Genomic DNA, 13,501 nt, shown 5'->3' on the forward strand with positions numbered 1-13,501 from the left:
CGAGTACGAATAGATAACGGAATTCTATGAAATTAAATCGACCAACACTCGTATATTATTGAAAACTGATAACCATCGCCGATGCAATGACATGCCAAAGCGACATTAACAGCTATGTCAAACAGAATAACGTGAATATCAAATATTCAGCGCTGGCAACACGAGTGCCGCGTTTAATTGCGCAAGCAACACCGATGCGCGCGCTTTATTTGTTTTTAAATCAACACGGAATTTACTTAAGCTGTGGCCACGTATCATAGATATTATCTGTTTTAGGCTTGCAACACCAACTGATATAACATGCTATAGATGGGCAATCTGTGGGCAGGGGCGCCATAGGCCACATAATGTTGCTAGGTTGTCAATACTACCTAAAAAATGGAAAATATTGGATTTATATCAACTATTGAGATATTAGTACAAATCTCTCATAACACTGTGATTAATATTAATTTAATTGATAAAAACTCGAACTCTAGTTTTTAAGATCTTAATTTGAATTAATTAGTTTCAATATCAAAAACATTTTAATCGGGGTAATTGAAAAATCGCTCATTAAGCTGACACCAAATTATTATGTCTAAAAACATCCACACGCATAGACTATATTTGTTTTTAAATCATCACTGAATTTATTTTAGCTGTAGCCACATAACATAGATATTATCTATTTTTACTGTTGCAACACCAACTGGTATAACATGCTAACGGCATACATGGCTTATACATTAATATTTACATACGAACTAATAACATGCAAGTTCTCAGGATATATTGCATAGAAATAGATTATACGGCGGTGATTTAAGGTAGAAGTGAAACCTTTATGTTCTGATACGCGACACAGGTACATTTCAATTTAAAGGCTTAACTTTTTTTAGGGTAAAACAATATAAACTTAATTAGGGGATTGAAACAAAAAACAAAACAAATACAGGTCTGTGGGAAAGATCAGAAAATCTGTTAACAAATTTTTGAGTCCGTCCCGAAGTCCCAAAGGAAAGGAAATTCGCGGCCTTCCGCACTTACCATCAGCTGGACAACTCATTTGCTACTCTACATTAAGAAACGTCGTTGAATGATAGATACGAGTAACATTGACTGATTTACGAATAATCAAAAGTAAAAGTAATTTGTAGTGGCGATGGTTTGCTGGGGGTCATGGGAGCGAACACCTGTCAACTTGACTATCGCAGTGTTATCTGGTAATGCCTTAATAACAGTTAGGGATGGCACTACTATACAGGTAACAGATATATAACTAACGAGCTTTTGCCCGCGGCTTCGCTCGCGTTACGAAGTAATATATTCATCCCCTATTTTATCCCCTTGGGGGTAGAATTGATCAAAATCCTTTCTTACAATCTCAACATCTTTCAACACCTACCTGCATGCCAAATTTCAGCCCGATCCGTCCAGTGGTTTGGGCTGTGCGTTGATAGATAGATCACTATGTCAGTCAGTCACCTTTGAGTTATATATATTTAGATTAGATGGTAAAATTAGAGCTGAAATAAATTTACGGTAATGGGGTTCTTTACCCTATATTTTAATGTGTTTTTTTCGTAAATTTCTTCAACGATGTCTGTCGATTGTACCCAAGTATTGAACCTAGCGACTAAGGTGTAATAAATGTAAGAAAATTAGTATTTTCTTAAATTAAATGAATTTTCTTAAAAGAGCCTCTTTTAGTTTGTTGTCTACTTTTTAGAACTTCATCCATATATTTTTTATTGCCTATTTATTTTGTTAGCATTTTCTTTCCTAGTATCAGATGACGCAATAAAGCGTATACTTTGTATTTATTTTTAAAAATAACGAATTCGTTTGATTCCCGGCTAAGAAATTTTTTTAGTGTCAGTATTAATTTTATCAAAATAAATCGCGGCCCTTACAGCGTTTTCATTATTCCTTTTTCTTTTCTTCCGGTATATAAAGGTAGAATCTGATGTATATGGAAAATTGTAATACTACGTATTATAAATAACTTTTTACTACCTACTTCTATATCACTCGTATTAATAAAGTTAATTTATTTTACGGTATAACTTGAACTTTGTAAAACAACTATAAATAATATAAATTATTTTTGCTTTATACACCTATTAAGAAAATTACAGATGAGATTATCGAAAATGTCGTATGTCATGACTCCCGTATCAAAAGCAAAAGTTCTCCCTTTACTTATAAACTTTAGCAGACGTGCATGCAGTCCACCTGATGGTAAGTGGCTACTGCCGCCCATGGACATCTGTAATTCACCCCAGTTAGAATTAGATATCCCTACGAGATGCGCCGCTACCCCTGAGGACTAAGCTGGAACGCCCCGACAAAGTTTGTCTTCCTTACCACACCCTTACCGAACCTTAGCAGCGTTTAACACTGCTGTTATGAGGCAGAAATAGGTGTGGCGATGGTGCCGCCGGAGTCGAACTACAAAGGGTTCTGGCACCTTAAAAAATACCTGATTGAACTGTTCCGTTTGCCACATGACAAAATGTATATCTATTTTCCCGTATTAATAATTAAAGCGAATCGTTATTCTCCTGTAAAATGAACGATTTTTCTCCTAGAAAATTGGATAGCTTAGCACTTAGCATAAATTATACACTGCTGCCACAAGACAGACAAGGCTTAGAGGAAGTTAAACCTTTCAAAAATATGATATGGAACGCTTCAAAATATTATGCTTTTCTTCAAAGCAGGTGATGTATTGGCGTTCCTCTTGTGTTGTGTGTCTTGTGTGTCCATATAGTACGGTGACTGCTTTCCATCAGGTAGCCTTATCCCTAGGTTTCAATATAAAAAATATAAAAAATCGCGCCAACCTTAGGTATTTTTGTAACTTAAGTCGGATTTGCGACGATAAAATTCGGTTTATGGTATGCTCATGTGGATTACACCGTCAATATTATTACTCGCCTCTTAATACCGTAAAGCTGGTTCATAAAACATATTGGAAATTATATTCGATATGTCCAGTTTATCTTGCCTCTGGTATTGCCGCTTTTGTGCACTATCGGTCGCTCTAGGGTTGCTATAACGGAATTTATGAATAAAATCAAAAAACTATTATTAAATTATTTTTTTATTCGTAATAAAAAAATACCTTTTATAGAAGTTAAATATTTAAGTTAGGTGGTTAAGAAACTAGGCCTCTCGATCGAGGGGTCCGAGGTTCAAATCCCAGGCACGCACCTCTGATTTTTCAAAGTTATGTGCGTATTAGGAATTAATTATCATTTGCTAAACGGTGAAAGAAAACGTCGTGTGGAAACCTGCATACCTGAGAGATTTATAAAAAAAAATCTCAAAGGTATGTGAAGTCTACCAATACGCACTTGGCCAGCGCGGTGGAACATGGCTTAATCCTTCTCATTCCGAGAGGAGACCCGTGCCCAGCAGTGGGACAGTAATGGGTTGTTGATGAGATGTCAAGCGAACTTTATACTGTCTATAAAGGTGTTGGAACTTTTCAGTTCGATTGCCCCGGGACTGCTGTCATTCCATTTTTAACCGACTTCATTCTACCTTATAAAGGCACTTAGTAAGACAGATTTACTGTAATAAGGTGTTCCATCTTTGTCCACGGAGACAGCAAAGCATATGTGATAAAAAAATTGTAATTACTCCTGTTTTGTTTAGTTTTGTCACAGATATGAAGAGGTGCCGATACTACCTAAATTGACTGCTTACCTATTAGCGACGAGTACTTTTATCATACAACACGATTACTAGATCAAGACTCGCAACCCTTAAGCACTATATTTATTAGACTCCTTTTGACATCTTACTCGCTTTGAACTCGATAAAGCCATATTTTAAAATACGTTAATATGGTACTGGGATTATAATAAAAACTTCCCTTCCTAGAATAACTTTAATACGAAGCTAGCTGAATGCGTAATAAAATCACATAAGTTCATGTATGGTGAGAGAAGTTTTCGTACTTTTTTTCGTAACCATGTTTTCGTAGGAAATTTATTTGGTCCTCGAATAACATCAATGTGTTTCCCGTGTCAATCTTAGGCGGCAATTAAAGGATTAAATCTAGGAATTGGCCTACACGTTTTTTTTTAGAATTTAGCCATCTCACTACGGTATACTTTTGGCTTATATTAGACAGGCATAAAACGCTGCTCTATATTCTGAAAATAAAAAAAAAACATTTCATATACTCGAACTTTACGTGTAAGAATAGACTAGCTTGATGCTATCCATCGTATTCAACACAGCTGTATCATATTTTATGTGAAAAAAATTAATTAATGTCATACTAATTATTAGGTTAGTAATACAACAACCTGTAACTCCAGGAAATAACCTTTGACAGCAAACGACAAGTGCGAACCGGGTCACCGCGAGGTTTTTGTCACAAAAAACCTCTCAACTCCTAGATAACTAGCCGTGGGCAGCTGCAATACCGCATTAAGCCAATATTAACTACGTAGAAACGTCATCTCCTTCCCTCGAATTAATATCGAATCATTCCGTCATTAAAGCAACGGGTCTCACGCCCCGGCAAATTATCTTTCACCCCATCAGGAAGGTGGAAAGTCTAATAGAAATCGGTAATAAGAAACTCTAATCGTCCACGCGTTTGCGGACAGTTACCACCGCCATTTTGTAGCGCGTAGCGGGCGCGTGCAAAAACCGATATTGGATGTGTCAGAGGATGATTGATGCGCGCGCGTCGGGCAAAAACCGTCGTATGAACGGAACGGGCCGTGACGCGGCCGAGAATGCCGCTGCTACCGCACTCCGCTTCATTTATTCATAATCGCACCGAGGCTTCGACATTTACCGTAATATTAACATCTCTCCTCTTATGAGATGCTTACTTGCGGACATCATCTAGTAGCTAGACCTAAGTATGATATGAGTATTTGTTTATACTTTTCCATTTGGATACTTATGATTAGTTTACTTAACCCATTATAATCTCACTGATAAGCACGAGCGACTTTAAGAATGAGGGAAATTTAGATTTAGGCCCGCTAAGATGGCCAAGCGCGGATTGATAGAGTTCACACACCTTCGACAGACGACACTTATTCTTTTTTTAACTTTAGGATTCCTCACGATGTTTTCCTTGACGATCAAATCATAATTAACTATCTAAATATATATAACTCAAAGGTGACTGACTGACATAGTGATCTATCAACGCACAGCCCAAACCACTGGACGGATCGGGCTAAAATTTGGCCTGCAGGTAGATGTTATGATGTAGGCATCAGCTAAGAAGGGATTTTGATCAATTCTACCCCCAAGGGGATAAAATAAGGGATGAAAATATTACTTCGTAACGCGAGCGAAGCCGTGGGCAAAAGCTCTTTAATAATAAAAACTTAATAATAATTAACTCTAAGATGCATATATATATATATATATATATATATATATATATATATATATATATATATATATATATATATATATATATATATTTGAAATATGTGCGTTTGAATTATGTTTGAAATATGTGCGTGCCTGGGATTCCAGCCTCGGACCAGCCGACTAGAGGCCAAGTTACAAACCACCGGCCTAGGCAGTTATCCATTTGAGATTCGATTTCGATTCGATTTTAATTTCAACTTACGATTAATTACATTATCTAAAGTCTGTTAAATCCCAAGTACCTATATTTATTATATTACGTACGTACCGTTATATTTAACGATCCTTAAAGTTAAATTGCTATTGAGAGCTATTAATATAGATACCAATACTAAAATAGATCTGAAGTATCTATAAATTAGAATTATTGTAATTTTCTTATATCTTATAAGTACAGATTTATTCTAATTTTCAAAAGGGAAATGAGGAAGTACAAGTAGGTGGCTACTGTTGCTTATGTACACTTAATCAACCTCAGATAGAATCATATTTGAGGTAGCCCACAGATGTGTTGCTAGCCCTAAGGGCTAAGAAAAAATATCTTTTATAATGCCTTCTGTAAAACAGCAGCACTTTATTGTTATTAGCCATAAATAGATGTTAGTCGAACAACGAAGGGCTCTACCATTCCTAAAAATATAGAGGTCTTGCGCAAAAACAGATACAAAGTGTAATCTGTCTTATAACAATATTATAACGTTGTCTATTATTATCATTATCGTTGATAATTTAAAAGAAAAAAGTAGCTTTGAAATGTACACAAGAGATTGTCTGCAAGAGTACCAAAGTTAAAAAGACTACAATATATGCAAGAACCAAACATGTAGTTAATGTGTGGAATTCTGTGTGAATAAATTAGATTAACACCCAAAATTAATTAAACATAAGAAATAATATATTAATTGGACAAAAATATTAGTTTTATCAAAGCATTTTTTATGTAAAAATATTAGGTAAAGTCCGCGTAAAACTACTAGCCCGCTCTGAATATAGAAATGAATCGCATCGCCATAGTAAATTGTATGACTACACCTGCTTGCAACAATTTCAGAGCGGACTAGCAGTTTGACGTGGGCTATACGAGTATATATACTAAGAAGTTAAGAACCAACTTGTGCCTATAGCATTGATTAGTAAAGATACTTCGCCGCCTTGAAATTGAATGAAGCCACAAACGGCTTATTAGTAAGTTCTTTTTTTAATTCTTGACAAATAAAAACATTTTTAGAGAAAATTTGCGAATAAATAACTAATACTGCGTAATTTACATAATAACTAAATAATTATTTCAAATATTTCAGGGACATTTTAGCATGGAGACGTGGCAAAACTTTTTTACGCAACTATTTCAATTCTCAAAGCTGGGTACATTTTCTGGTTAGGAATGAGTAATCTTTACTAATCTATGGCCTATCGTAACAGATTATTACGTCTGTTTTAATAATAAAAACGTAAGAAAGATTTCCTGCTGCTGTATTGCTAAGGTCACTGATTTAATCCTATTTAAATAAAATACATCACAGATTTTATCAAACATCTGTCTAGCACCATTTTAAATCAAAAATTGTATAATAAACGGTTCTAAGCGTGCGTGTCCATTTGATATCTAACACCAAATCTTGCGGTCGGAAATCCATTATGAGAACTGTAATTTTTTGCCTCAAAATCGTATTTCCTTACACGCCATCTTAAAAATAATTATAAGTCTTAAGCAGCCTGTCAAAGTTAATGTGTAAATAGTAGCCCTGAGGATTGTTTAAAGAAGCCACTGAACCCAAGGGCGTTAATTTTGGCGGGAACCCAGCAATTACTACATTAGATGCTCAATCGATATCCTATTGAACGCGTTTTAGCGCCGGCCATCTTTTTTATACTTTTTCTAATCGAAGGGCGCGTTCCGTTACAGGAACTATAATTATTTTGATGCGTTCAAAAATACATCTGTCATAATATTTTAAGAGCATTTTGCGCATAGGAATTATTTCCATTGTTAAGTGTTACTTTGTAATTAAAACTAATAATAGTTAAATGTTGATTGACATTTGTAAAGAGCATAAAAACGTAGAGAATATATTTTTTTATGTTAAAAATACGTAAGCGAAGAAACCAAAAATTAGGTATAAATAAGTTGTCAATCATAGTGCGTATTTACTACTTAGTATAATGTAAAACACATTTTCTAACAGCAAACGGCCATGAAATGTATGTATTAAGCACTTAACTCACAAAGAGAACAAAATAGAGGTTGAAATACTGTTAGAAAGCGGTAGGTTTACTCATATATTGCTACCACTCAATAATAACTTATAGGTATCGCAGCCATCTTTGTGTATTTAGAGCCTTTAAAAATCAATATCAACTTATTCCTACATTTCATTTCTTTTTCTATTGAAATAGTGAAACTGCCTTCCTACACTCTTCAACCCAAAACCCAGGAGGGCTACATTATAAAAGGCACACATAGGGTGCTTCTTCATAGAAACATCAAAAAGTTCTACCACCTTTAAATTACTAAAAAACATAACAATTACAGATTATTTATAAAAGGCTGAATAAGCCTTTAATTTAAATCTTATAATAAAACGAAACCTTTTAGGGTAATAAAATTTAGTATTATTTATGCTTTATTCACTCGTATTTTTTTGTAATACTCATGATTCACTTATATTTTCCCTTAATTCGTATTTTAATAGTCTAACGTGTTAAAAACAACTTATTTTATATTTCAAAGGTGTTAGGGACAAACTTCACGGCATTTGTACAGAAACTAATTATTTGCAATCACGTAAATGGGCCCCATAGGACTTGTAGAGGTTAAAATCAAAAGTTTTGGGCATAGGTCATTGACTTCAGGCCGGGGTGCCAATTATTGTCACCGTAAAATTTTATTATAATTTTGAAATAGCAAACGAACATGCAGTCCACCTGCTAAACGGTAATTGCCGTGTATGGATATATGTAACTGATTCTATAGGGAATGATTAGAGAAGGGGTTCTACCTAAAGCCGATCACAGATGCTTTGCCACTCATGAGGACTACTATACCGTTTCATCCTCTCCCTTCGACCGGTCACCGGTGGTACCTTCATACATACAATAGAGATTCTACTGTGGTTTCCCACTACTGGACAAGACAGCGTCACGAGTATTCTGAATCACGCTATGGAAGTTTTCTAAACATGTTACATATATACAAAGTTCCGACCAGACACTGTCGGAGCACGGCCGTTCCCCGGGCATGATCACCTAGCCCGGCTGGATATCTCTCTTTGCCAAAGTACGTTTGAAATTCCCATTGCTATTAGCACTCTATTTCTTTACTTCTCGTTGGGTAGATAAACCGTCATAGATTCATTCTAACCACCCTATATGAGACAATTATTATGAGCGTTATTCCAAATCTGATATTAACAGAGAACACTTGAAATTCAACTAATGAGCAAAGCCGGTGAAGTAAGCTTAGTCATTACAAACAGCTGTATGGTCGCACGGACTCTCATTTGCCCGAACAATATTAGCACGTGAAGTAGGAGATACGTGTTATGAAGCAACAATATTAGATAATATTTTATGTGTAGATCACGCTATTGCTATTTTTTATGGAATTAACCGGCCGTATACTTAATAATTAAAAGAATATTTTCAATTTACATTTTTTTTAAACTAGTGAGGTAAATTAAAAATATATACATTTTTTTTTCTAATATAAGAGTAGCAGACGAGCATGCAGTCCACCTGATGATAAGTGGCTACTGCCGCCCATGGACATCTGTAATCAACCCCAGATAGGATTAGATATTCCTACCTGAGGTCGGCCACAGATGCGCCGCTACCCCTGAGGACTAAGCTGGAACGCCTCGGAATAGTCTGTCTCCCTTACCACACCCTTCAAACCGGAACACAGCGGCGTCTAACACTGCTGTTATTAGGTAGAAATAGGTGTGGCGGTGGTGCCGCCGGAGTCGAACCACAAAGGGTTCTACCACCTTCAAAATCTACATATATCATTACATTCGCTAGCGAAATACGTCCGTTCGTCCACCCTTTACCATCCCACTGCTGGCATGGTCTCCTCTCAGAGTAAGAGAGATTAAAACATAGTCCACCTTGCTGAGCAAGTGATACATAAGTACCATAAGTACCAAGTATAATACTCCATAAGATACGATAGATATACCAAATGTTTAGTAGGCGTATCTTAATATCGTGTAATGACATAATATTTAATAATTATTAAATTATGAAAATTAAAAACTTCGAACTTCAATAAGCAAAACCTGGTTTATTTTGATTATTATTAGTAACAGGTGATTTGTTCTATCTATCTCTACATTATTAGCGACTCCACTATTAAAATGTCTATATACGCAGTATTTACCTACTATCTACTTTTTATTTAAATATATTAGTAAGAAGCGTGCAATCATTCCTGAATACCTAGTATTTAAATTAAATTTGAAGCCTTATAAAGTTATCCTTGAATAAGCTGGATCATGTGTAATTTTAATGGGTACCCATATAAGATTAAAATAAAAAAAAAACTTTGTCTTATAAAACGTACAGATAAAAAATAACGGACTCATAAACAACGGAGCTTCGCAAGCCTTTCACACTTCCACGTATAAATGAGCGTCAGAAAAACAAACATCGATGGATGTCATTATTAAATAGCCATTACCGCGGCGATGAGCGCCATCTGCCGGTAACCTTGTAATTTCGCTACACTATTTTATGATTTCCTTGTAATCTGTGATACGCACAGGGCCGGATTTGGAACGACTGCCTTAGGACCCCCACAAGAGAGGGGCCCCACAATTGAAATTTTATTACCAAACCCCATCCAAATTGGATGAGTAGTTTTTGAGAAAATTGCAGTCATACAAAATATACATACATAGCGGTTGAAAACTCCTTTTTTGAAGTCGATTAAAAATAGTCATATTTTGATTGGTCAGCAACTTAAATGTTTGTTACGAACAGTAAATCTTTGAATTTTTACTGACAACATTCGCACTAATTATTAGGTACAATATTCGTTGAACAAATTTTATATCTTAGTAATACATTTTTGATAGATATTACGGACAAAACTGTTACTTTTATTATAGATAGAATAGAGATAAACATAGGATAAATAAGATAGAAAATAATGAGGGGCCTCAACTCCCTCGTTGCCCCAGGGCCCCATCATATCAAGCCCATCTCCAAGTCCGATCCTGCCTACATATTATCGTAAAGTAGTATTTGGGTTTATTTGTATGTTTTCTCGTAATAAAGCGCGTGCCAAAGGAGAGAGCAGTTGACAGTTTTTAATTTAAAACCCTGTGATTACTTTAATTTACATGTAGAGAAAGGATTTACGCAGTATGAATGGACCTCCTGTACTGCTTTTTGGTAGTCTTATTAATAATCAATTTTGCTTGCTTTAAGAGTTAAAAGTAAAATTTGTTGGTACAGTTTTATAAACCTGATATGTATAAACTTAATATGCGAAATCTTTTTTGAAAACATGAAACTACTATTATGCATTGTGTGTATCAATAAAGTATACATAAAACAAACAGACAAACATACATAATAAATCTTAAATAATAATGATTCATAGGTATAAAAGTGTAAGTGGAAACATCACAATTAAATAGGTATACCGCAAATCTATCTTTGAACCCTTTGCACGTCAAACTAAAATGGTGACTACAGTGCCATGGGAGTTCTTCAATAGTCAAGGACCATCGCTTTAATAAAAATATTGTGACTGCTAAAGCTATCAACGCCTCATACGTAGTCAAATATTCTCTATCAATATGGGTATTCAGAAAAAAATCAGGATATTATGTAAGTTCCTGCAATGTCCATACAATGCGGATATTGTTTACAGACATCGATGAGTCGAGACTTCCGATGAGGAACTTTCTAATCTGACAAGTAGTAAGTTCCATTTGCTAAGTAATTACTGTAGCATCTTCTACATTTGATTAAAGACAACACATTATAAATAATTTGAGATATATTGGTCTTCTATGTTCATTAAAAACAAACTAACAGGAATAGAGAAGATTTTTCAAAGCGATAAAGTTGTCTATACATCGCCACATTGTTCTATACTATGGCAAAATATTTTCAGAATGTATTATTTACTTAAATATTTTACAAAGTTAGTCTTCAGGAGTAGCAGCAGAGATTCATCTGTTAGTTTCAGATGATTTACACAGGTACAGAATAAAAAGGTTTTATGCAGAGATATTTTATATAGAAAGAATAAAATTAAAAACCTGATGTTTAGCATTACATATAAAACCAATTATGTCGATTACAGCTTCTATGTTCAAAGTATTCGATAACACCGATTTGGCATTAAGATAATTACCTACATGTCCATGCAACTTTATATAAAACCATATAAAACGCCAACATTACAAAAACATCTCTCTCTTTCCAGCAAGTAGCAACGCCGACTGTAGTGAAGAAGATACTCCGTCTGAAGCAGGAGAACCCAGGGATGTTCGCATGGGAGATCCGCGAGCGACTGCTTAGCGCGAGAGTGTGCGAGCCCCACTCCATACCCTCAGTGTCGTCTGTCAACAGAATCCTGAGAAACAGTGGACTGGCCTGGAGTGATGAGGAACCAAGGAGTGGCCATGGTGAGATACTAAACCTATCTATACCTTTATTCTATTGCAAAGGGTAATGGATTTCCATCCATATGTATTATGGATGTATGTAGGTTTATATATACCTATAAATATAATATAGGACTAGCAGACGAGCACGCAGTCCACCTGATGGTAAGTGGCTACTGCCGTTCACAGACCCCATGTAATCAACTCCAGATAGGATTAGATATTCCTACCTGAGGTCGGCCACTACCCCTGAGGACTAAGCTGGAACGCCTCGGAAAAGTATGTCTCCCTTACCACACCCTTCAAAACAGAACACAACAGCGCTCAACACTGCTGTTATGAGTCGAACCACAAGGGGTTCTACCACCTTTAAATGTAACATGTATGTTTGTAAGTATTTCATTATTTGACATACCTTTAACGGACGGATTTAAACATAGACTTAGATTTTTTCGCTACGATTTACAATATACGACGTGTCGTCGGATTCGTCTAAATTGTGGGAGTGACCTGTAGTTATAAATCTAGGTAGGTAAATGTAGGTATAAATATATGTGTAGGTAAATATAAATGTAGGTAGGTAGGTAATGTATAAATGTAGGTATATCGCGGGTTTGTCCCTGTAGTTCCGGGACTAGAATAGGGCTACGGTATCCCCTGCCTGTCGTTAGAGGTGACAAGAGTGGGAGCTCGAACCGTCCAGTAAGCGACCCCGGGAAGGACGGCGGTATGTGTAGTCGCATACCGTCGTGAACACAGATGGTGTGGGAGGAGCGAAAACTGCTCTCCCAGGGTAGAGCCCGATCGGGACATCGCGCTTGGAGTTCCGTCGGAGATCCCGGAGTTCTCCAACAAGCGTTGAGGACGGCCACCGGGGGGGTTTTAGTGCGGTAAAAATGCCACATAACCCGGCGTCGCTTCGACGTCGTAGGGTACCTTTTGAAGGTTTCCCCCTCGTTAATAAAAAAAAAGTATATCGCGGGTTTTATTTTTAATTAATAATTCTTCAGATCATTTGACGCGTTCGTTGAGAATCAAATGAGCGCAATTAATCCAATTGACAAGTGCATGATCTGTCGGATTCGACTTCCAGGTAGATATATAAATGCCTAAAGTAATGATCAGACCGCGTCTAATTTTAAAATAGTTTAATTTATGATAATTTTCTTAATAAACTCGCACATTATCAAGTTATTACTCAAGTCACAGAAAGTTTCTCTACGCTAAAAATCGTTAAAAGCTTACAGAATTTATGATCATACTTTAAAACTAGTATAATATTTTAATGAGCACCTCTTTAAATTATAATTAAAAGTATTATTTGGCTTAAAAGAATTAATTTTAAATAATCTCATTGTTTCTCAATTCTATTTAGTTTGCACGATAGATGCTAGATAAAGCAAAATTTTATCAAAACTCGTTTCGTCTGCTTAACAGCTACTTATCATAACTTGTTGCGCTTTTTGTTTCCAAAAACTAGT

At 35.7% G+C, this 13,501-nt stretch overlaps 1 protein-coding gene across 1 annotated transcript in view; it reads left to right on the forward strand.

Moving 5' to 3' along the window:
• Poxn (paired box pox-neuro) overlaps positions 1–13,501 on the forward strand; it is an 84,678-nt gene that overhangs the window by 62,510 nt on the left and 8,667 nt on the right. The window contains exon 4 of the mRNA XM_073090318.1: positions 11,840–12,041. Within this exon, the coding sequence (XP_072946419.1) occupies positions 11,840–12,041 (202 nt within the window). The remainder of the gene's footprint in view (positions 1–11,839; positions 12,042–13,501) is intronic.

This window comes from Epargyreus clarus, unplaced genomic scaffold, assembly GCF_041222505.1.
Source record: "Epargyreus clarus isolate Ecla_fem2 unplaced genomic scaffold, WU_Ecla_fem_2.2 ptg000032l, whole genome shotgun sequence".
Classification (NCBI taxonomy): domain Eukaryota; kingdom Metazoa; phylum Arthropoda; class Insecta; order Lepidoptera; family Hesperiidae; genus Epargyreus; species Epargyreus clarus.